This window comes from Fusarium subglutinans, assembly GCF_013396075.1.
Source record: "Fusarium subglutinans strain NRRL 66333 chromosome Unknown NRRL66333_c0000092, whole genome shotgun sequence".
In the NCBI taxonomy this organism is placed as follows: domain Eukaryota; kingdom Fungi; phylum Ascomycota; class Sordariomycetes; order Hypocreales; family Nectriaceae; genus Fusarium; species Fusarium subglutinans.
Window position 1 is genome coordinate 107,246 of NW_023502155.1, and position 23,832 is coordinate 131,077.

General features: G+C 49.0%; 6 protein-coding genes across 6 annotated transcripts; 2 read left to right on the plus strand and 4 right to left on the minus strand.

The window, feature by feature from the left end:
* Window positions 1–132: 132 nt before the first annotated feature.
* FSUBG_7311 (Diacylglycerol O-acyltransferase 2A) lies at window positions 133–1,913 on the minus strand (the record flags this gene model as incomplete). Its single annotated transcript, XM_036685604.1, has 3 exons — window positions 133–1,512; window positions 1,574–1,680; window positions 1,871–1,913. 3 exons carry the CDS (start codon window positions 1,911–1,913, stop codon window positions 133–135), a joined length of 1,530 nt encoding a protein of 509 aa, XP_036537179.1.
* Window positions 1,914–3,178: 1,265 nt separating this feature from the next.
* FSUBG_7312 (transcriptional regulator CRZ1) lies at window positions 3,179–5,017 on the minus strand (the record flags this gene model as incomplete). The annotated part of the gene is made up of 1 exon (XM_036685605.1): window positions 3,179–5,017. The coding sequence occupies one exon, from the start codon at window positions 5,015–5,017 to the stop codon at window positions 3,179–3,181; it is 1,839 nt and encodes a 612-aa protein (XP_036537180.1).
* A 9,244-nt stretch (window positions 5,018–14,261) lies between these two features.
* On the plus strand, window positions 14,262–15,636 carry FSUBG_7313 (cell cycle regulation and aging; the record flags this gene model as incomplete). The annotated part of the gene is made up of 2 exons (XM_036685606.1): window positions 14,262–15,536; window positions 15,592–15,636. 2 exons carry the CDS (start codon window positions 14,262–14,264, stop codon window positions 15,634–15,636), a joined length of 1,320 nt encoding a protein of 439 aa, XP_036537181.1.
* Window positions 15,637–17,106: 1,470 nt separating this feature from the next.
* On the plus strand, window positions 17,107–18,956 carry FSUBG_7314 (major facilitator superfamily transporter; the record flags this gene model as incomplete). The annotated part of the gene is made up of 2 exons (XM_036685607.1): window positions 17,107–17,320; window positions 17,494–18,956. The coding sequence occupies 2 exons, from the start codon at window positions 17,107–17,109 to the stop codon at window positions 18,954–18,956; spliced, it is 1,677 nt and encodes a 558-aa protein (XP_036537182.1).
* Window positions 18,957–20,032: 1,076 nt separating this feature from the next.
* FSUBG_7315 (endo alpha-1 4 polygalactosaminidase precursor) lies at window positions 20,033–21,099 on the minus strand (the record flags this gene model as incomplete). The annotated part of the gene is made up of 3 exons (XM_036685608.1): window positions 20,033–20,737; window positions 20,797–21,000; window positions 21,049–21,099. The coding sequence occupies 3 exons, from the start codon at window positions 21,097–21,099 to the stop codon at window positions 20,033–20,035; spliced, it is 960 nt and encodes a 319-aa protein (XP_036537183.1).
* A 738-nt stretch (window positions 21,100–21,837) lies between these two features.
* FSUBG_7316 (histone deacetylase phd1) lies at window positions 21,838–23,337 on the minus strand (the record flags this gene model as incomplete). The annotated part of the gene is made up of 1 exon (XM_036685609.1): window positions 21,838–23,337. The coding sequence occupies one exon, from the start codon at window positions 23,335–23,337 to the stop codon at window positions 21,838–21,840; it is 1,500 nt and encodes a 499-aa protein (XP_036537184.1).
* Window positions 23,338–23,832: the final 495 nt, after the last annotated feature.

The following is a 23,832-nucleotide window of genomic DNA, read 5'->3' on the forward strand; positions in this document are numbered from 1 at the left end:
ACCATCCTTGTTACAATCAAAATACGAAATCCCACGCAATTCTGCCTGTACCTTGAGCACAACTCCGATCGTTGTCGACCTGACAACCAATATATAACCACCTCAAGCATTTAACAACAAACAAGAGAAAATTTAGGCAAAGATTTCCAACTCAGCCTTGCGATCGGCAGCAAACTGATCCTTGTATGCATCCCACAACTTCTCAATTTCCTGAACATAACGTTCATGCAGCTCATCAATATCCTGTTGGCCTGGTTGAGGTCCATGAGCCTTGTCAACTCGGATCGGCCGTCCGATAACAATGTTAACGGGGCGGCGGTAAGGCATGAGACCAACATCATAATTCAGCACACCACGGCCGTGGAGAGCTGGCACGGTAAACTTGAAAACCTTGAGAAAGATCATCTGGATTCGGTGCACAAGGGGGTGTGTCTTAGGGCTCAGCTGGTCGTAGAGATCGTTTTCTCCAAATCCAATAACAGGAACTAAATCGGCTCCGGTACGAAGTGCCATCTTGACAAACCCTTTTCGGCTCTTGAGGATCAACCGAAGGCTTCCTGGTTGGGCCTCAAGCGATTCGCGGGCACCGCCGACAACAATAGTAACAGCGCGGCCTCGGCCATCATTGCTAGGACCACCCTTTGAGAGAAGATTCCATATTGATTCCTTAGAGACTGACTGGAGACCGTGAAGCATGATATAATCGCGGTAGAAGGGGAGACGGAAGTTGGAGTCGAGGGTGAGGAGTGTGTTGGTGATTCCAGGGAACAGTTCGCGAAACCCAAGAGCATTAGTGCCAAAGGCGGCGAAGGCTCCATGGGAAATGATGCCATGTGGATGGTACCCGAAGATGTATTTCCTATCGGTCGGCAGTTCGTGCGTCTTGTGCAGCTTCATGGGGAAGTATCCAGTGAAGAGTTTCCAGAGCTTGAGGCTTCGTACCCATTCTGAGCGGTAAGACAGGTTGCCATTGGTTCCAGCAGTTGAAAGAGCAAGATGGACCAGATAAATTATAATGATAGGCCAAGCGAGCGGATTGGCGCAGATCAACCAGAAGGCTGAGACAAATGTGGCAATAGACATGCAATGAAACAAGACAGCTGCAGTCTGTAGCCGTCGCCTCATGGGCACTCGCAATGGCGCGAAACGGATGCCTCCCGCACGCCAGCTCCCCGTCTTAATACTTTTAGGATGAGTGGTAATGGGGAGCTCGGGATAGGACCATTGGTCATGTCTGCTGGAGTTATCCACATCTCTATCAGCGACAACGTCGGCATAGCTCTTTTCGCCGTTGTTTGGATCTTCTTCCTTGCCGTCTCTCTCGTCCGCCTTAGCTGCTGCTGCTGCATAGCTCTTTCCAGTACCATTGGGAGTCCCGCTCGGGGCTCCTCCATTCAGCTTGCCATCAGGCGCACCGTTTGTAGAGAGCATCAGATCGTCAAAGTCGGCGTTGCTCGTGGAGATGCTCGACTCGAAATCACGATCAGGCAACTGTGGGCGCTCCGGATCTCTCTGTCAACAGTGATCAATACAGGTTCTTTGATGATCTGAAGACGGTGGGCTCAATACATACAGCTTCAACAGCGTCTCCATTCTGCAAATGGGACGGCTCGACCGGATGCTCGTTTTCCGGATTAGGAATTGTTGTGACTTTTTTAATTGCGTTAGAAGGATGAGCCTCTTTGAAGTATGTCAGTAAGTCTCTGGGAAAATCGTAAGTCGACGAGGCAGAACCCATCAACTCAATATATCAGCAATCAAGCTATCACATCACCATTTGCTTGCTTTACAACGCAACGCACGTATGAAGGGCCCAAAGCAGGCACAAATCAACGGCACAAATCAACGGCACATGAATGAATGGGCTTACCGTTAATGAGGGAAACACCACTGTCAGCCACAGGGTTCGACATGATACACAGGGCAGCTAGAATGTTGCTGCTTCGTGATAAAGCAGGATCCTTGGGCGGAGGGATATCGAGGGGGTCTCGGGGATGTTTGGAATTGCACGAGAAACTGCTGGTCACAAGCACAGTCACATCAGATATTGATATAAGAAGAAGTGCATATATTGGCAATGTCGAGAGAGAGAAAGAGAACGGAATTTTTCAATTGGCGACTATGACACGGGCATTAGCCGCCATGATATCGCCTTACGGAGAGGGTGGAACCTGAAACCGCTTTCGTGTTTGTGTTATGGAAAAAGCTAAGTGCCAGTGATGACGTCGCACCAACCATAGGTCATGTCTGACACGTGAAATCAGAAGCTTCGATCTTGATCTGGCCAGGGGAGCGAAGTTTGTTCATGTATCCACTTGCCGCTCCTTTACACAAGTTAGGTACCTTACCTACCTAACTTGGTAGACAGTCCCTTCGTACTAAGGTAACTCAATGGAAGGTTTGATGATAAGGTGCGGAGTACATACGTATATATTTCTTTTTAGCATGATTCAACGTGTGTTTGACTAAGGTAGGTAGGTACCTAGGTAAGTAGGTAGTAGGTTGAGCCTTGGTTTTGAATTGTAACTAGTGCTTTGTGAGCATAGGTAGTCGTAAATTACTAATGGCTTCCGTCCATGTTCCTACGGAGTACATGTGTACTTAGTTAATGTCTGGTGTCAACTGTACTGTGTCTCAGAGTCCCCAATTAATTGTCCCCCAGTCAGCGCCCTGCTTCCCGTTAGGAACCATGAAATTCCATATCAGCCTCGGTTGGCCACAAATAACAAGAAACACACAACATACACCAGACGAGACAGAACTTAATCGCTTGCCAGGTTCGCTCTAGTAACAGCTCGTGGCCCTCGACGAGTTAGACTCTCTATATAAAAAGTTTCCACTCTGAAAAATACAACTCTTTGACACCTGTACTAGCGCATGAATCCTTGCTGCCACGAGGCACAGTATCTGGACAAAACAACAATATATGTTACATGAAATTATGATGGGATAATCATGACTAGACCGTGCCCCGTTCTTTTAGCGTGGAGGTCCCTACCTTCCACAGAAACAGAAAAGGAAAAACAAAAAAGCGTGTCCCAATGTCCCATAAACGCCTCCCTGAGCACCGTGCCAAATACTTCTCAAGGTGAAAAAAAACGAAGGTCGTCTCAGTGTGCTTTGGTATATAGTAACGCAGTACGGAAGCACTCATGAATGAGTGTAATGCAGTGCTGTGTTATACTTTGGCGACAGCCGCGGCGGCGGCATCGCGTGTTTCCATTTGTTGTTTCAAATCTGCAACGACATGGTCAAGCGTCGAAACCTTATCTGTAAGCGTCTTGACTTTCTCCTCTAGCGCCTGAACATACGCCCACACACTCGGATCACTCTGAGCAAACATGTTTCCACTGTCATTGATAGACTGCGCGCCACTGCCGCTTCGGGTGTGAGAGAAGCCGGTTGACCCGGGCGCCGCGAATTCAGGATGCGACAAGCCGGGAAGCTTGGGTCGGGGCTGCGAGTTGTGCGGTGACTGCAAATCCGATGCTCGGCGTCCAAACTGCGCCTGCTGCAGCTGCTGTGTCAAGCTAGGAGAGCGCTGGCGCGCCAAGTTATTGGAGTCATGTCCTTGCAATCCAGGGCTCAATGGTTTTGGAGACTCTGTAATACCAGTCTGGGAATACATGTTCGCGTTGGCGGCCGCAACGGATGCGATTCCCGCGGTAGAATTATGCCCCGCAATGTTGTTGGCGACAGGCTGAGAAGAGTTGGAATTTGCCTGGTTCTGGTTAACATTGGGGGGATAAAGTCCCCCAGTCCCAGGTCGAGCACCAGGTGGTGGATATGTGCGAGCATGGGTGTTGTAGCCATCAACTTGTGCTCCTACAACATGCTGGGCGGTGATGCTTGGTAAACTTTGGCGTCTCAGTTCATCTTCCTCGGGGTTATCGTACGCAAGTCCAGACATGGCCGATTCATCAGCTTCGCCAAGACCGGTCTCAATATCGTTGTCATCAACGAAACTACCCATGCTGGATCGTCGCCCAGCACAGCCACCAGCGCCCTTAGAGTGACGAGCAAGCGCATCGCCGCGAGCGAATTTTCGGTCACACTTGGGACAAACGTGGGGCTTCTCGCCAGTGTGCAGTTTACCGTGACGCTTGAGGTCGTGCAGGCGGCGGAAACGCATCTGGCATTCCGTGCATACGTATGGTTTCTCTTGGCTATGCGTCAACAAATGGCTCTTGAGGTTGTGGTGGCGTGTAAATTCAGTATTGCAGTAAGGACATTTATGCTTCTTTGACCCAGATGATGTGGGAGATGTCTGGCCTTGGGTAGGCATCGGAAAGCTCATGCCTCGAGTTGGAGTTTCTGTCAGGTTGCCCGTAGCCTGAAGAGAGCCAGGGTACGATAGGGATCCAGGCTGGTGCCTCTCTTCCTGCCCGACTACTTGCTGTAACGACTGGTGATGCTGCTGCTGATCAATTTTAGGCGCGTCCACTTCCATCGGAGTCGGGCTTTCGGTGACAGGGACCCCAACGAGGCTGTTGGTGCTCTGTGGACTTGGTGCGCCATGCTCATCGACCTGACTTGTCGCAGTTTGCGCCAGCGACACCGGGTTTGTAGGCTTTGGAGATGGGTCCATGGCAGCTGTTGGTGCTAGCTGAGGCGCGTCAGCAGGGCGGCTCATAGCCTGAACCGCTCCAGACATGAGGGAAGTTAGAACTCGATGGCTAGGATTGTCGCTCGTGGGTGCTGGGGCCCGTAATCCGTCGTCGTGATCGTCAACTTCGCGTCGCCGGCGCTCGTCCTCGAGGGCAGCTGCCGCGGTCAAAGGCGTCGGAGAAATACTCGACGCGAGTGCCAAACGGGCAGACTTGGCCGGTGATCCAAGTCCCAAGAGTCCCTGCGACTGCGCGACGAGAGAGCGCGGCGATGAAGGTGACGGTGAACGAGGCCGTTTGAGCAATCTGATAGCAGCGTCGTCTGAAGGGATGATAGCAGGAGGGGTCGCCTCTGCGCGCGTTGCGGGCGGGGGGTCGATCGCGGTAAAGGCGGAAGCGTCCGATGCCATAGAGGCAGATGGAAAGCAGAGAATTGGAATAATCAAATGCAGATATGATCCAACATGCGATCAATTTCGAGGTTTCGATGTCGCAACAGCCTTGGGCCAAAGGCACATATCGGGGCGAGATGGATTAATGTGTGGCTGGAGACGTGGCGAGAGCTGATATTTTCCCCCGGGTCAGGGCAGAGAGGTGAGTGAATGAAGAAGCAAGCACTGGGTGGGCTGGTTTACGCTGTGGGCGGTGGGTGGCTTAGGCGAGGAATGCAACAAACAGAATTGAGGCTCGAGAACCGGCAATACAATAGCGTGCAGAAAGGACGATTTTAAGGCAAGTATTCTGGGGAAATGACAATGAGCCAATGTATCCGTGAGAATGGTTGACAGTAATGACGATGTAGCACTGAAGGAGAGTTGTGCAAGGAGACGTAGAGAAAGAAAGTGAACAAGGCGGCCGATGAGAGAGATGCGAGGCGAAGACGGGCGATGAGCGATAGTGAGGGCCTCTGAAAGTGGGCAAGTGGGTGAGAACCTTCCCTGATTGGATAACAAAGCATGGCGGGTTGAATGAGTGGGGTACGTAAGAGGGAAAGAGTGTGTGGGCGTGTGTCAGTGGATTGATTATTGACAGCTTGCCGGGCTGGTTCCTCCCAAAAAGGCCTGTCCTGTCTCTCAGCGTGCCAGAAACCTGGTAGGTACCTCGAGTTCGATGTACCCTGTCACCTTCCTTACCTTAACTTATCCCGTCACGAATGTTTTCCTTATTGTTTTGAAAAAGCACTATGTATATACCATGCAGCTCCGGCCTAGTATCAGTCGCAGGGCTCGCATTAAAACAAACTGATTAGGTACCTGAAACACAATTATTTACGCGACGATCGTTCACAGAGATAAACAAGGACATATATTGGTGACGGTGTCTCGCCTAGGGAAGCCAACAAAACATGCCAGAGACGCGAAGACCAGTGGAAACATTGGTAGGGAAAAGGGAAACGCGCGCCTGGTTAGGGAACGCCCCGGAGCGGAAGATGACCACAGCCCAAAGTGAAAGCCCGAAGAGCGCTAAAGCGGACAGAAGTGGGTGATGCGAATACGTTTCTGGTATGAAGCGACGGGCTAGAAACGTGCTGGGGAAAGGTCTAACTGAAAGTGACTGATTTTCGTTTCAAGGTACTTTGACGTCAGGTACCGCTATTCCCTGCTGAGGAAACATCCATCATTTGGTCAGCCAGCCAAGACATTCACCACCGTCCAACTGGAGTGGATGATTAGCCTGCATCTTGCAATCGCGATCCCAATGGAGTCATCATCGACAGTGATTTACTGTTTTATTGGCAAACCGCCTCTTCGACACTCTTCTCTCCTCTTTTGAATCAACACCCCAGCACAGCCCTTGCTTTGCGGAACTGGATGTCGAGATCTCAGCCTCTGACGGAACCGCCCGAGGCGCATATATACCATCTTACTACAGTTAATACCATGTGCCTGCAAGACAGAGGACAGACCTTCCACGCTTGAGCGGGAGATGACGACAGCTGCTTCTGGCGTCGTTCTTCTTCTTTATGACACTTCGGATACAAGGGCTTACCGGTACTTGGGTCGAGAGTATCGGTATATCTAGCCTCAGGACGACCCACTGACTCCAAATCGACAAGGCAAACAGGTTCCACAAGCTATCGTATGCAATAAGCGGCATGTCACTGCTCTATCGTAGGTTGAGAGGCGGATCGACTTGACTCGAAGGCGAGAAAATGAACAAGGAACAAGAAACACGGGAACAGTGAATGAAGACTTACTGCCGCCCACTCTGTCCAGGCTTATTGTATATTTGATTATTGCAAAGAGAAACGAGACGAGGGCAAACAATTCACAATGACTTCTGGTTTGTAGTACTCTCGTGGTTTTCTTGACTTTTTGAGCAGACATCAAATGAACTTACTCAGTACCGTCTCCATCTATCGAAACGCCCCAGCTGAAGGCTTGTCTTCAACTGCTGTTCAGTTTGCCTGGGCCAAGGTACCCAGGTAGCATTGGTTCAGGGGCCTGGGGTAACGAAGCTGAACCAATCCTTGCTCAGCTTAACTTCCCTCAGGTGAACCAAATGGTGGCGGTGCAATCAAACGCCTCGTACGGAGTAAATGGACCTCAGACCCATGAACCATGCTCAAAATACAGCTGTGGCACCCCTATGATGCTCGGCGTTAGTGTGTGTGTGGGAAAGCTTACGGATAGAATGTCCAGAAATCCTGCCCTCAGGGGGCAAGAAAACAACAGACCTTGATATAGGGTGTCAAAATAAACTCAGCAAAGGTTATCCTAAGCTTAGGCTATATCACCTAAATCTTTTTATCATTTAGGATCAAGATCCTGAGTTTTCTTTCCTCCCCTAGCCTGCCACTCGCTGGTACATACATGATTCTATAGTGGTGTGGCTGATCCTAGCAATGCTAACATCCAGCCCTTTTACTCCGCCACGCCTGTCGTCACTGATTCTTTTCCTGTGTTACCCTGACTGCCCGAGACTTCCAAAGCTCGCTGGAGAGGCTGATAGGATAATCAAAACCTGGAAGACTTATTGAGGATTTTGACAATTTACGGTATCCGACTCGGTACCTTCTAGCAATATGCCACAATGCACGCCACTCTTGTGCAGGTTAAACTTGTCAGCAAATGCCCTGCAATTATACATTATATATTCTGTACGGAGTACTCCGTAGCAAGCATATCATGATGCTTGTAAATTATGCTCATCGCAATGACAGCCTCCTTATTAGTAGCTTAGCTAACTCATATCAGATCACATTTTCAATTAATATCAAGCATCAAGTCAGTGGCCAAGTTCCATGTAGTTTAGTTTAGCACGATATTAACGTGGCTCGCAGGCTCGGGAGGCTGGAGAGTATGCGCTGATCTCACGAGTAATTCCCCAATTCTCGAGTCTCTAGCGGCTTGACTCACCGTCAACGTCACAGTGATCACCATTAAACCGCCCACTTTGTTGTTGTGGATGTTCAGCGCTTGCAAGGCTATTTTCTATTCAATGATTTTTGATTTGCTGCTGAACTAACAATGAGTGATATTCATGATTTCATCTTCTTAATTAAGGACGTTTACCTCCGTAGGTGCTCGTCAAAAGAGCAAATAATGGTGTGCCGTCAAGTTAGTCCCACCAGCTTTCAAGTTCATCATCCAGCTTTCCTATCCCTTTAATGGTCCTAATAAGGGCACATCTAGGTATTCACTCCGGTTTTTTACTCTTTCTACCTCTCTTATTCGATAGGACCATGTCGCAATATCACTTGATTCCGTCGTCCATCTTGATTACTTAGATCTGCCCTTGGGACCGTTAAAGGGATACAGCCCGGGCACTTTGGCCTTGGTACACACAGGTTCATTCCGACATAAACTGATTTCCTAATTCCATCTGGACCTCGATGACTTTCCTTGACCCTTCGACGCACTCCCATGTTCAGACGTTGTTCAAAAAGTGCCTTGTTAAACCCGATGTTAACGCCTCAGCCCCGTCGATTTGTTGAGAATCATGCATGTGCAATTGAACTGGTTGGACACTTCCTTTCCTTTCAGCTGGTAAGTGGTCGGACAACGAGCCTGTCGGGTACGTTCTTCTGGTGTAATTACTGCTGGCGTCCCTTCTGAAGGCTGCCTGTGGTCTTTCCTAGGTACCTTACTTCGACAAGAAAGTGACGGTGTGACTTACGGTTGTCATTTCTGGCTACTCTGTTCGGTCCCGTTTCATACAGGTCTTGGTGTTTGTGTATGGCCGCCTCGACCCATATCCAACGTGCGTGAACAGTGGCCTTCAAGTGAGGTTTCCCCAGTTGTGTAATGGTTTTCCTGGTTGAGGGGTTACTACTTGATATGGACTAATAATTGCTACTTGTCTGTAATCTCTACATCTCTAGTTGCATAGACCTAATGCGTGCCGGGCATGCGTGTTACCAGACTCTTTGCCCTCCACAAATGAACGTTTCAAGCTTCATCAATCATGCAAGTCAGCCAGATGTGGTCTTCTTGAAATGTGGTTTAGTCGTGGTGCAAGTCATGCCCCAAGACTTCATTCCATCCAACATGAATCTGAGTCATTGCGTGCCATGAGCAGGGTGGACAAATGGTAACAATGTACATTCCAGATATATATTCTTTTCGTCGTTGGATCGTCATGTCACGAGTTCCAGGCTTCTATTGTCATCATCCATAGGGCCCGTTGTCCTAGGCTTTTAGCTGTTGCAAGTTGTCTCAGGTGAAGTTTTTTATCCTTCCCATGACGAGCACCATTTGGTATCTTGAAACCTAGATAGCAACCGCATTCTTATGCTGACTCATGGTTTAATTACATGTCTGACTGAGATATTGTATTGTTATTTGGCCCATGTGATTCGACAGTTGTGCTCTGTCTCTTGATGCTGGTCATGTTGTAACACTGCCAGCACACAGTTTTTATTTCGGTAGTTTTGAATTTCTCAGCACATATCTGCATAGAGACACATATTGATTAGGTATAAAACTGCTATAGACACAGGACTGCGGAAGTTCAATAGGAGTTAGATAAGTTAGATGACCAGCGTCAACCTCAATACGATCATGTTAAGGTTTAGGGTAGGCGATGCCACATCAGAGACAGATTTGAAAAGGTGCCTTGAATCATTCGTGCATTGTGATAAGTTGTGCTAAGTATATCCAAAGCAATATATAGTACTACGTGACTGTCACTCAATGGCGTCGTTGCAGTTGATTGGACATTCTCTGTTTCAACTTCAGACCACTTCCCGAGTCTCTGGACTGTATCTAAGATACGGGTAGCCATTGTATTGCAGACCTTTGTACGGATAGCGGCTTGCCCTGGCAATCATGAACTGCACCCTGCGCATGAACACATCCAGACATGGTAACTGGTCTCAAGTTAACTGAGACTACTCACCACAGTGGAATGCAGTTCCACGTCATATGAACCGTGTCATGTAACCAGGACCAAATTAAAAGAAGAGCCACAAGTATACAAAGCAAACGTGTGACGAATGCCACTAAGAAACGCGAAAGTCTCAGCTCCGTTAGGATACTGATGCAACCATGAGAGCGGACATACTGCCTTACAGATCACAACAGATATCAACTTCATGCAAGATCGTTCGTATTCGATATGTACTACTTTGGTTGAAAGGTCTGTACTACAGACAGAGTTCAACGAGGCACGACTTCATAGCCACTGGCCACAATTGTAAGACGAAAATAGCTATGTCAGGGGGCTGGAAGGACAAAGCAGACTCGTCAGTGAAAGGAGCGCTGATACATGGACAATGTCAACGTTGTGAAACATATACAAGGGAAGTGACAGTCTGTACCAAGGTCGTACATATAAAACTCATCTAACTGCGGATAGTTCATATGATATCAAAGAGGAGCGTTTCGGACGCCCCAAGGCGGTCCGGCTAGGGGAGAGAGAGGTACTTTCTTTGTCGTCATTTTTTGTATTTAAATTATTATTTTAAAAAAAAAGAGGCCATCGAAAGAGGGGCCTAAGCCTTATGCCTGTGCCAGTAGGCGTAACGTACTTGGCTTATTCTTGAGTATTTTGATACCGGGTCAACTGTTACTGACCCCGAGGGACACGAGCATGCTTCTCTACACAGACATATCCAGTCACTGTAACAAGACGAAACCATGTGGCGGCTGTCAGCGACTTAACAATAGGTATCTTTAGGAGAGGACGAAATTAGGTGCTGACGTGTGCCGCCGAACCGACAATATCCAGCCGATGAAAGACCCGAAGGCCAATGCAAGGGAAAGCAGACAAAAAGTGGAGAGAAAAAGAAAAGGAGAACGTTACGGAGTAGTCTAAGCTCTAAACAAGCTGGTTGCGTTGCAAAACCAGAAAAGACGAGAGACAAGAAGGCCAAGGCTTGGGCTGGCTTGTCCAAAAGGGGGCTTCACCGTTTTAGAAACATGGCGAAGAGAAAGAAGGAGAAGTGATTAATAAAAGAAAGATAAACTTCGCAGTCAGACTCAATCAAAGTAGGGGGTCGCTGTAAGTCTGGCCACGATCCGCGCTGAGAAACGTCAGGAGAGACTTGAGCAAGGAAGCAAGATTAAGTATTTGCCGAGGCGTTGTCGATTGGACGCCATCAACTGTTATTTTCGCATCCAGCCAGAAGTCGCTTGGCGAATACCAGGATGAGGAATCATTGAGGCAGTCAGGGAATTAACAAGACGCGGCAATGCCGATCTAATTCTGACTCTTGGTGGATCAAAGCCAGACAAGATGCATTCAGTCACAAACCGAGCATCACGACATTGTATGTTTATGAACGAGCTTGGTTGGCTGATTTGCAAGTAACAGCTTTGAACCTCATTAAACCAGCGACCAACCAGATGGGTATATCGGTGTCGAGCAACATTGGCCATAGAGGCTGGTAGAGTGAGATCTTACTAACCGGAGATCGCTGGCGGCTATCAATTGAAATGAGAGTTGTGCTCGTAAAACTCGCCTTCGTGATTGGCTTTACCGCCAGACCTCATTGTGAAACGGCTAACGGTGACCCCAAAGAGAGTTTTGAAGGGTCTCTCTGATCTAGAGCCCGAGAGTAGCAGATTTAGAAGATTACCTAGTGCCAGGTACAGGCCTCAAGGGTCTGTTTTGTTAGCGTCTGTACAACGCCAATCAAGCCTAAGGGGAATACCTAAGCTGTGGCGAGATACCTATAAGTGGGCCTGAAAATAACAAAACAGACCCTTGAGGCCTGTACTCCGTACCCGAAAGTGAAATGCAGCTGAGGCTTTCGGCTAGCACATGCGCTGTATCCGTACTCTGTACTGCAATTGCGGAACGGAGCTCCACAGAGACCCATGTCTAGGTACCTCAAGGTAGGTGTACTTAGGGATGCACTTGGGCTTCATAATTCGCGAAAAATGGTCTGACCGGCTGGGTCGTAAGGTAGACAGACTGATGAAATAGACACTCATTCAATTTGCTTCGTACCTACTGTACAGAACTATTCCAAGGATTCAGAGGCTAGATCTGAACTGTATTGAATGTATTGGACTCGCGGACGAAGACTGAGCCATAGACAGCCAAAGTCAAGGCCCACCCTAAGCTAAGCAGTTGCTTATCCGTAGATCACTGTGATCAGACGGTGGAAATGGGTATTGTGCTGGGTTCAGTGGTACGTAGGCGCGCTATTGTACGAAGTACTGTGTAGCGGCCCTCCACGTACTGAATAGGTCGGTTGCTGTGGGAGTAGCGGTATGAGTCCCCTGTTCTCCTTGTGCGTTAGTACATAGGCAGCTAACCTGTCTACCTGTGGATCTAACAACCGAGGACACGGGGATCTGTTCATCGCAATTTATGCCATGACGACGACAACAGCGGGTAGGCAAATTGCATGGGTGTAGATGATAATGCGTACACAGTACATCCGCAGTTCTTGGAGTGGTACGTAAGGCGCATATGTAACCAGCAACGGGCCAAGGGACCAAGAACAGAAGATTAATTGATTGTTGTTGACAACGTTCTCATGCACAAGCGAATAAAGGAAAGGGGGAAATGTCGATCTCTTTTTCATATGAGTGATGTTCCCAAGTACTGGCGCAAAGACCCTACCTTATAGTACCTACCTAGGTACGGAGTACTGAGATACCTAGCCTTGCGCGCATTGATTCACTTTCGTTGTCCATTGTCAGGCGAGCTCTATTTTGGTAATGAAGACGGAAATGCAATTTGTTTTGGCAGGTGTGTGTTTTTGTCCCAGATGCTGCGCCTGCACTGTGCCTGGTTCCCGAAGGGGCATTGTCCAACAGGAACAGGGGACAGCTTATGCTAGCCAACTAGAGTCTAGAGGCACGGAGATGGGTCTGTGAAGGTTACCCACCAAACCAAAAAGGTGTAATTTCCCCTGTTCCTGGCAGACAACTCTTGAGCAGGATCAACAACAGTTGATGGCCGATGGCCTGTCATGAACTCGCTCAGATTAACTAGTTGGTTGTCCTGCGTCGGTTTCTAGACGATTTCCTACTAGCATCCCCTGGAGGCCTGGACTGTTGTTAGTCCCATTGGCGTCTTCTCCTTATGTGAATCTCCCGGCCTCCCCTGGACTTGGAAGTCGGTCATCCCTTAAACACTTTGCTGAAAAGGAACTCCCTTGGCCGAGGTAGATCAAGATGTCGTGTTCCAGCATATGCGAGTTGACGCTGGAACTGATACGGATACTAGACTGATTGGGGCAGAAAGAAAAAAGCCCGCTTCTGGTATTTTTCTCAATGTCATGTCTCACTCAATGATACGTTCTAGGACCTGTTTGCGTCCCAGACCTCATCGTCGCCGGGTGCGCATTCATCAACGGGGCCCAGCTTTTTCGGATGCCAATCTCTTGTGAGGTCCGCCTAATCCTGGTTTCTGCGCGGTCTTCTTTCTGGACTTAATCAACACCCCCTGCTCATGCTCCTTGCCTTAGTCTGACCCCCTTCTAGGCCTCCCCTGACTCTCCCAGTCCCTGGTCCCTCCCCAATCCTGGACCAGACGCTGGACCTCTTTTCATTCTTATCCCCTTTCGTCTCCGTCAACCCCAGGCGCTTTGTTCCTCTTGCTTTCCTCGTGTGCTCCTTCCATGCCAACTGAGAGTTTCATCTTTACTTACTCTCTCCCACACTCATTTATCAACTGTTTTTTGTTTTCCCCGGCTCTTTGCCTTATCACGTTCGCTTTTACAGCAGTCGCTCACTTAGTCGAGGGGATTGGACATACTTTCAAAAACACAACATTCTTTAAGAGTCAATAAAAGGTTAGTCGATGCGCAAAGAAGGGGAACAGTGGCGATTGGAGACGAGGCCAATGTGGCAGAGACGAGATTCAAGTCGTACCAATTCAAGGAGCAACAACAACAACCATCACAAATGCAACGACTGTCGGCTGCGATGGTCGAGAAGAATGCCACGGGCAACCCGAGGGAAATTATTGGTGGAAAACGGGCCATGTGAGGCGCAAGATCAATTATGTTTGGAGGGGAAAGCAACATGAGCCAGGACACACGAACGACCTCGGACCTGATCAACTGAGGTGACGGCAAACTCGACGACAGGAAGCTTTGCACGTCTACACGTGCGCAAGTGATGCACCGCGCAAACTCTCATGTCTCATCGGCTCTCCTTCATGAACATGCACTGTGGAATTGTCTCATAGCAACAGGAAAAGGTTGAAGGCTAATCACAAGTTTGAACCAGATATATAGGTTGAACCGTTACCATGAAGCACCTCATCACTTACACCCTTGCGGCTACGCTCGCCGCCGGTGCCACCGCCCAGCATCACCAGCACCAGCACATGCACGCCCGCCGCCACGCTGGCTCCAAGGTCGAGAAGCGTGATCCTGATGTTATCACCGAGTACGTTGTCGCAGCCACTGAGACCGTCTATGAGCTCGGTGGAGAGGAGATCGACATCAAGGCCGCCAAGGCTGGTCTCGATGGTGGTAGCCTCGTCATTGTTGGCGAGTCTAACCCTACCTACGATGCACCCGCAGCTCCTGCCACCAGTGCTGCTCAGCCCGCCAAAGTTTCTCAGCCCAAGAAGGAGGTGGGCGCTCAATTCTACGAGTCTAAGACTGCTGCAGCTACTACTGCTGTCTACTCGGCCCCAGCCGCCACTGAATCCAAGGCCTCCAAGCCTAAGTCTTCCAAGCCCAAGACCAGTGGCTCCAGCTCCGGCTCCGGCTCCAGCTACAGTGGCTCCAGCGGCGCCACCGGTGTTGACAAGAAGTTTGTGAGCGGTACTGTCGACTGCAGCGAGTTCCCCTCAGATTATGGTGCTGTTGCCCTCGACTGGCTGAACCTTGGCGGCTGGTCTGGTATTCAGTACTGCCCTGACTACAGCTCCGTGTCCAAGCTAATCTACCAGATTGACACTGCCATCTCTGGCGACGGTTGCAAGTCCGGTGCTATGTGCTCCTACGCTTGCCCCGTTGGCTACCAGAAGACCCAGTGGCCCTCTGCTCAAGGTTCCGAGCGCGAGTCTATTGGTGGACTCTACTGCAACAAGGATGGCAAGCTCGAACTGACCCGCGACGGTTACGACACTCTTTGCGAACCCGGTGTCGGTGGTGTCACTATTCAAAATGACCTCGACGAGCAGGTTGCGACTTGCCGAACTGACTACCCCGGAACTGAGAACATGGTTATCCCTGCTGTCGCTGAGCCTGGTAGCAGCGTCGCTGTCTGCAACCCCAACCAGGACAAGTACTATGTCTGGGACGGTGTAGGCACCTCAGCCCAATACTACGTCAACAAGAAGGGCTACACTGTCGAGGAGGCTTGTGTTTGGGACAGCTCCACGGGCAAGGATGCCGGTAACTGGGCACCTGTGGTTCTCGGCGTTGGCATGAAGAACGGCCTGACCTTTGTCTCCATTTTCCAGAACTCACCAACCAGCACTGCCCTCCTTGATTTCAACATTGAGATCAAGGGCGGCAATAAGAAATGCTCCTACGTCAATGGCCAGTGGAGTGAGGGAACTGGCTGCACCGTAAGTTATCCTTGTCCTCTTGCGACATCTGCGAAATACTGACATTCTTTTGTAGACTGCTGCTGCCGAGGGCCAAAAGATCACTGTCCGATACTATTAAAAGAATGTTACTTGACGAAGTCAAGTAGGATGTGCGTTTTTGGAACTTCTTGTCAATATTCTGGGTGACAGAGCTTGGGACCTTTCGGCCGCGGGCCACGGACGAGCGCAAGCTGTTGGGCCTGAGTTAATTATATCGGTGAGGTGCGCGACGGCTGGCATGAGCAGGCTTCCTCCCATTTCTTGAGCCGGATTGAATCTCTTGGATAGCTGGATGAGTAAGGACCTAAGAGCGTTCCGGCAGCCGATCTACTGGCTTGTCTTGTTCTCAGCGTCCTTTTCTAACAGTATTTGTTTTACTTTATTTTCTTATGTCAGCAAGTACTCCATATATTGCATTTTGGCCTGTTTCTTACATTGGACTCCTCACGGAACGATCATGCCCTGAGCCATTGTTTGGCGACAGACGAATGCAGCCAGCGATTGTCAATTTTGCATTGGGAGGAGCCCTCAAGGTGTTTTATACCCATAACCGAAGAGATGGCGATGGAGGAATCTTTTCGGACAGCAATGAGATCAAGTGGTCAACGTCGTTGGGTCCTGGAATAGAAATGCCCCCTTCTTTGAGCTTAGCTTGTCTACGTAATGTCTGTGATTTTGGATAGTGTATAGTGTCTTTTAAAGTACGATAATTGCATTCTTTGGTAGCCCTTGTTTTGAAATTGTGAGGTGACAGACTGCTCATTCATCCATACCTTAGGTTCGATGAATGAAAGAGTGGTCGTTGGACGGGATAGAATAGCCCCGTTCCGTGATGGTCTAAGTTAGGGAACGTCTTGTTCCCCAGACGCCACATGCGTTCACCACCTTGTTCGAACCTCTACCAACCACAATCTAGCATGTTGCCGCACTGCTGCTGCATGTGACCCTTGATCGGAACCAATCCTGGTTATGGATGCGTCTATGTACTCGTGTGCCGCTCTGTGCGTCATCTTAGATCACGGAGGGGTAGGGATACATCTTGATAGGCCTCTAATGCTCAATAGTGATGTATTTACTAAGCTGTCAACTCTGGCCAACTGGTGTTGCCTAGACACTTTCTAAGAATACCGTTGAGAAGAGTACAAGACGCTGGGCGTAACAGTAAAATGACAAACTGTAACGGTGGAGGTTGACATGCATGAGGATGTTGAGGGTTCCTGGCTGCAGCCCAGGGTTGTATCTGTTTAGTGACAAAACCAGTCATATTTTGATACAGGACATTGATAAAGATAAAAAACACAGCTAAATATTACCGCTAAAGGCGCATTACTGCAGGTTGCCTTCCTAGTGGCGCATCACGACCCCAAGCTTCCTTTCATCGATCGTCATTGACTCCACATTATATGTTTTACCCGGAGCCCATTTATTTAAATACCTAGGTACCTACCGTACCTACCTTATCTCAGACGGCCTGCCCATTGCAAGTGACACCAGTCAGATTCTCCCACCTCACTCACTTCCGGTTCTTTCAAACTTCGGCACGCCGAGCATGTCGCTGAACCGTGTTCAAAGCATCGAGACGTTGACCGCTCCGCCCGGTCATGGCGCTTCACTTGAGAGGAGAGGGAGTGATGCGAGTTTGCGCGTTCGACGCTTGACTTTCAATCCTGTCCCTCAGGACTTCGAAACGGCTTCGTTGAGGCCAGATGAGCAGCATGCTCAGACTGTTGGGGCATTTGAGGTCCCCCAGTGGAAGCGATTGCGTGAGTTTTCACTTATCAACGGATTGGATGTGTAGGTAGATAAGAAACCTATACTAACAAATGAATCTAGTCCAGATTGGTGCCGCAGTTGTACACTGTCTCTTCGCCGCGGGCATAGGCAAGTCTCTTATCAAAACCTTGCCATCTGTGGTAAAGTTGCTAACACTGTTTAGTCTTTGGCTATGCTGCCATCAAGCCAGTCCTAAAGCTTGAAGGTGCATATTCTGATGTATGCAAGCTCAGCCACTATCAAATCCCAACCATTGATACAAACGCTATCTCTGATGATCCCCAGGACACATGCGTTGAAATCAGGCTTAATCTCATGTTCACAGTCGCTGCTGTTGGGACAAACGTTGCAGCCCTTCCTGTTGGCGCAATTCTCGACCATTTCGGTCCTCGTGTATGTGGCTTGCTTGGGTGTCTCTTCCTAACGATAGGCACATTACTTATGGCATATGCTGGATCCCTGCCTTTCGACGGTCTTCTCCCCGGATACTTGTTCCTCGCTCTCGGTGGCCCATTCACATACATCTCATCGTTTCAGCTCTCCAATGCCTTCCCGCGGTACTCAGGTCTCATCCTCGCGCTCTTGACCGGCGCTTTCGACTCTTCGAGTGCATTGTTTCTTGTTTACCGTCTGATCTACAATGCTACAGAGGGTAGCTTCACCCTCCGCAAATTCTTCCTCGCCTACTTGATTATCCCTGCTGTGATATTCGTCAGTCAGATTGTTGTCATGCCTGGACAGTCTTACAAGACTGTCGGCGAGCTTGTCGACCAGGCTGCTGAAGCCGATGAAAACATTGTTGTGCACTCGACATCGAGCACGCAGCAGGAGATTGACGAGCATACAGCTTTGCTCCGCGATGAGCGTCGTGAAGAGAGGGAAAGGCGCGAAGCTGTTGTACATGATATCGAGAACCTCCTAGGCTCGTCCAAGGGTGATGATCAAGTTGAGGCCAAGGAGAGACAGCATGTTGCATCGGGTGTCTGGGGAGTCCTCCATGACCGCACTGTGATAGACCAAATCCGCTCTCCTTGGTTCATCCTCATTTGCCTCTTCACTGTCGTTCAAATGACACGCATCAACTTCTTCGTCGCGACCATACGACCGCAGTACGAAGCCATCTTCGGCGACCACGATCGTGCTGTAAGGATCAATACTTTCTTCGATGTAGCCTTGCCAGCAGGTGGAATATTTGCGATTCCCTTCATCGGAACAGCGCTTGACCATGTCAGCACTGTCCTTGTGCTATCGACACTCGTTGCATTTGGCACGCTCATTGGTATCTTGGGAGTCCTCCCCTTTGAGTGGGCAGCATACACTGGTATTGTACTCTTTGTATTGTACCGCCCATTTTATTACACTGCTGTGTCCGACTACAGTGCAAAGGTGTTTGGTTTCCGAACCTTTGGAACTGTGTACGGCCTCATTATCTGCCTTTCGGGCCTGTTAAACTTCTCACAATCTGGCCTGGATGTCTTGTTCCACGAGACCTTCAACGGTAACCCAGTGCCCGTTGATGTTATGCTTCTTGTCATAGGTCTTGTCGTTGGTGTTGCACTTGTGGTGTTTGTGGCAGCTCAGCTTCGGAAGATGCACCAAAAAGCCAGAGCTGGCATCGCCCAGTGATATGGTAACAATTTCCATGACTACACTCAACTTTCTTTTCACTATACTGAGTATTGGTTAGCGATTAACTACTATTGCATATTCTTGATCTCAGAAAAGCGTTCCCAAGGATAGTGCAAAAAAAGGGGAGGCTTGGAAGCTGCAACATTGTATTTGAAGATCGCCATCTTCAAAAAAGTGTATCTAGAACCACGGACCATAACTACCATGCTTGGATGAGACTATCCATAAAGGGCCACAAAGAAGCAGCTTGCAGCGACATTTTCAGCAAGAATTACATATATAGCCCGGATGCAGGAGGAAATACACAAAAAGAAAGAGAAAAAAACCCCCCCCCCCGTGAAGCCTGTCTACCTAAATATGGAACAAATTCCACCATTGACATAGGGCTCTTGAATGTGGTGTTTTCTGTCGCGTGCGAGTCACTGGCTAGAAATCTGAGCATGGTGAGTAACTAACAAAACTTGCACGTGAGGGATCCTATGGCCTCTACTTTCCACGATATGCTGGTAATGGAGCATGAGTAAGGTAGGTGCGAGGCTCTCAGATCGATATCCACTGTCTTGGATACTTTTGCAAAAGCTGATGGAATGAATCATTCTCACGCGTTGACTTGTGACTGGACATCTATACGGCTCCTGCTGATTCGTCACGTTGTCCAACTCCCCCTCCTTGATACACATCATAGCCAGTATAATGTTAGACGGAAATCCACCACGAGGGAATTTCTGTGCTCACAGCTGGGCTTTCAGAGGAAGAAATACGTGGAAATATAGGAACGCTGGTGGGCTATAGTTGACGCCCCAAGGCTACCTTATGTACAAACACGTAAACAGCCTTGGGTGACTATGGATTGGCTGTTTGAGAATGTAAAGGAAGTCAACAGAACGGGCAAAAGAATGATCAAATAAAATCAATGCGGTAGATATCGAATAGAAGGCTAAAATTTGACGTCGATTAGAGCCATGTTCAAAGTGGCAGCGGGTTTCATTAAGCAGTATTGCACCACTCTAGGTATACAGAGACCAACAGTCTCATATGCAGGTATATGAAACACTTCTTGTTCACGAACGGCTCTACTCGTTGATGACAGGAGTGCGGAAAGGATCATCGCCACAGAACTGACCCCAGCCGTCAAGTTGAGCAGAAGCCCACTTCAAGATTTTGCTGAAACCCTTGTCCTCGCCCTTGGGAGTGCAGTAGTAGGTATTGTCGGACGGACTGAGCTTACCAGTTTTCTCAACAGAAGGAGGATACTCAATCTGGAGTACAGGCTTGCCAGCATCGACATATGTTTGGAAGTCCTCGCAGAATGGCCAGTTCTCCTCGTCAGGATCCGTAGTGCCGCGGCAAGACTCGAGAACAGCGAAGTCAAGGGCTGAGACAAGGTCCTCAGCAATTTCAGGTGCATTCTTCTGGCCCACGAGAAGACGGTTACCATCCATGGTCTTGATTGAGTGGGCGTAATCTGCAAGATTCTTGAGGTATTTGGTGTAGTCGGATGGCTTCAGTTCGAAACCTGTAGGGTCTTCGCCATCCTGCTGCCAGGCGTCGACGTTGTCAGGGTCCACTGCATCGCATCCAATCTTTGCGGCAACGTCAAGGCGTGCTTTCTGAAGCTCGAGCACAGTTGAGTCACGGATGTCGAGATACCACTCCTCACTGTCATAAGGATAGGCCAAGGAATGACCAATAACGGCCTTGGGAAATTGTTTGATATCCTGGTCCCATGACTGAAGAGCTCCGGCGTTGAAGTAGCAGATCACGAACTTTCTAGCACCCTGTATAAAGATTTTAGTATACTGCCATGTTACTTGGACTTGGAACAATCACGCAATACCTTAAGCAAGGGAATCATCTCTGGATAATCGCGGCCATGTCCCATATCGATGTCCCAGACTTTGGCTTTGGACGGGATCAAATCGGCAACGGTATCGTGCTTGATAGGCTGGTGCAGGACAATTTCCCATTCCACGCCGGGTTTGAAACCGGACAGCTCAAACAAGGCTGAAGAAACTGCGGCAGCAGGCTTTGCTTCTACGGCCTTGACATGGTTAGCAACCCGACATTCGTCTTTACGACGAGCGCTTACAGAGCCGCCAACAGCCAGAACAGTAAGGGCAATTCGATTGAAAGTAATCATGGTTACCAATCTCGTATTTCAAGAAGAGAAAATAAGTGTTGAACAAAGGAAGATATTGCTGCAAAGGTCCCGGGGAGATATTGGAATTAGCAGTTGGAGACGGATTCTTGAATTAGGAAATGTGTGCAGACTTTGATGAGTGGAAGAAGTCCCGGCATGACATACAATTCCATAATGTAAAAAGTTGCAGAATGATCAAGCTGTGTATTATACCCTAACTTGACTCTACTGCATTCCCACTCGCTGTCATCAATATCGTATCATACCTTGGCACCCTGCCTCGTGCTCAAAGGGTGAGCCGGTGAGATGGATATGAAAGGATTCTGTGGAATACGATGGGACAAGGAAAAACCCAACCATCATGCCCTGACACAGCCGTCTTCTGGGCATGATTTTCTAGTGGCTTATTCAATAGTCACAACTAACAAGGGACGAAAGTTCCAAAGATGCTGAACATGGTAACGCCAGAGGTGGAATAGTGGGTCGAGAGCGAAACCCTCTCCAGCAGGAGATCAACTACATCCTTGTTTGAAATGCCCTTGTCGTGATGATCCTTTACAGACAAGGCGTCCAGAAGATCTTTCAACTCAGATTTGACGAGCTCAAATAAGCTTACTCCGGAGTTAATATTATGTTCCGAGCCTGGCTCGAGCTTTATCGGAGACACGAAAGCGGCCCTCGAACCATTTTGCTAATACGGCACTATTAACATTGTGACATTGAGAAGTACTCCGTGACTCAAAGCTGCATGGCGGTCCCGATTGCAGCTTCTCGGGCTTTCCGAACCTCGTCGCGTCTCTCTTCGTTTTCCTCCTTCAGCCGTTCCTCAACATCGTCTCTAATAGCACCGAGATCTGGTGGTATTGTCTGGAGCTGAACGCTTGGTGCTGCTTCCACAAACCGGAGCTGTTCCGTAACATGTTGCACAATCTCCTGCAGTCGCTTCGGGGGGTTCCGATTCACTCTTGGCTCGCCCAGGATTTGTTCCAGAGTAGGGAAGAGGGTATCCTGCCGGAAGTGATCACGCCATGGGGCATGCTCTGGGAGAATGGGGTTAATCTTGTCTTGAGCATTGATAGCAATACTCGTCTCATAAGTCCACGCCCTCGCCACGTTTCTGGGAGTGTAGCCGCCGCCTCCAAAGAGGATCATGGGGATGCCCATTTCTTTGCAGAACTTGACGCAGGCACCGTGGCCCTGAACTTGGAGGTTGAAGCGGCCCAGACGATCGCCGGCCAAAGAATCCGCACCGCATTGCAAAGCGATTGCACCCGGTCGGAACTTCTCCACAATCTTGCCAACGACAGTGTTAAATAAATGGTCGTATTGCTCATCAGTGATCCCGTCGTTCAATGGTACGTTGAAAGCATGGTGAGCGCCCGGATTATGCTCGCTCTTAGGGCCGTTGTCGTCGAGGGCGCCAGTCCCCGGGAAGAAGTTATTCGGGTCATATTTGTGAAAAGAGACTGTCATGACTCTGTCCGTTGAAAAAAAGGCTTCTTCAACACCGTCTCCATGGTGCACATCGATGTCGATGTACAATACTCGTGGGTAGTATCGAAGGAGTTCAAGAATGGCGATCACGATGTCGTTGATGTAACAAAATCCAGACGCTTCGGACCTCTTGGCATGATGAAGACCGCCACCCCAGGAGATGGCAATGTCAGACTGCTTAGAGCAAATCTTCCTGGCCGCGTCAAGAGATCCACCGGCTGATAATGAACAGTAGTTGAACAGGCCATCAAAGAGGGGACAATCAGAACCACCAAGGTTGAACTTGAGATCAACCCCTTGGTTCTCGAGATCCCGAGGTACTGGCTCCGGAAGGACAGTACCAAGGAAATCTAGATAGTCAGAAGAATGAAATTCTGCAAGCTCCTCATATGTGGCGGCTCTGGAGATGTAGTTATCCATCGCGAATGACATTCCGTAAGAGTAGATGAGACTCTTGGACAGGGTTAATCGCCACGGTTTCATGGGATGAGTGACCCCGAAATGATGCTTCTCAATGTCCGGGTTGCAGTGGAAGGAAACGTTGTAACCCTTGGGTTTTGTGATACCAGACTCTTCAGCCAGACGCTTGCACTTGTTGTAGAATTTAGCATTGTCCATCTCACTAGCCAGCCCCAGTGGTTGATTGGAGAACTCCTCAACGACCGAGTTATCACGGTCCTCATCTGCAATATGAGGAAGGTAGTTGGGCTTAGGCACCCTGTACCTATAGGAGTCTATGTCCATTGTTGGAGCACAAGAAAAGAGGTGCTTTGGTTGGTACGGGTGTGAGATGTATTAAGCAGTAGCCCAGACGAAGAGTAACTTGAATAAGTCGTTGCTGCGTATCTGAGGCTAGATAATGATGATAGTGTGATTGTAAGATACCGATAACACAACAGATAGTATGAGGCGGCTGCAAAGCTCTTCAAGTGATGATTTTTGACGCAAGTTTGGGTGGTCGAGATGTGTGGTATGGTTAATGTAGTTGGTGAAATAGATAGCTCCAGATCTCAGGTGTCGAAAATGCACAAATGCAAGCGGTTGGCAATCGCGCGGGAGGCCCCACTGTTGCCTCAGATTGTGGATGGCCAGGGAAGTATAGCCAAGTTTCTTTCAGTACAGCTAGGTACTGAGGCTCCGTGTGAGTTTAGAGACACAAGGGACTTGAAAATACATTGATGTCGCCAGGAACAAGCCTGTAGCTTCTGTCTCTTAGTGCATCTTGGCCTAAGCCAGAAC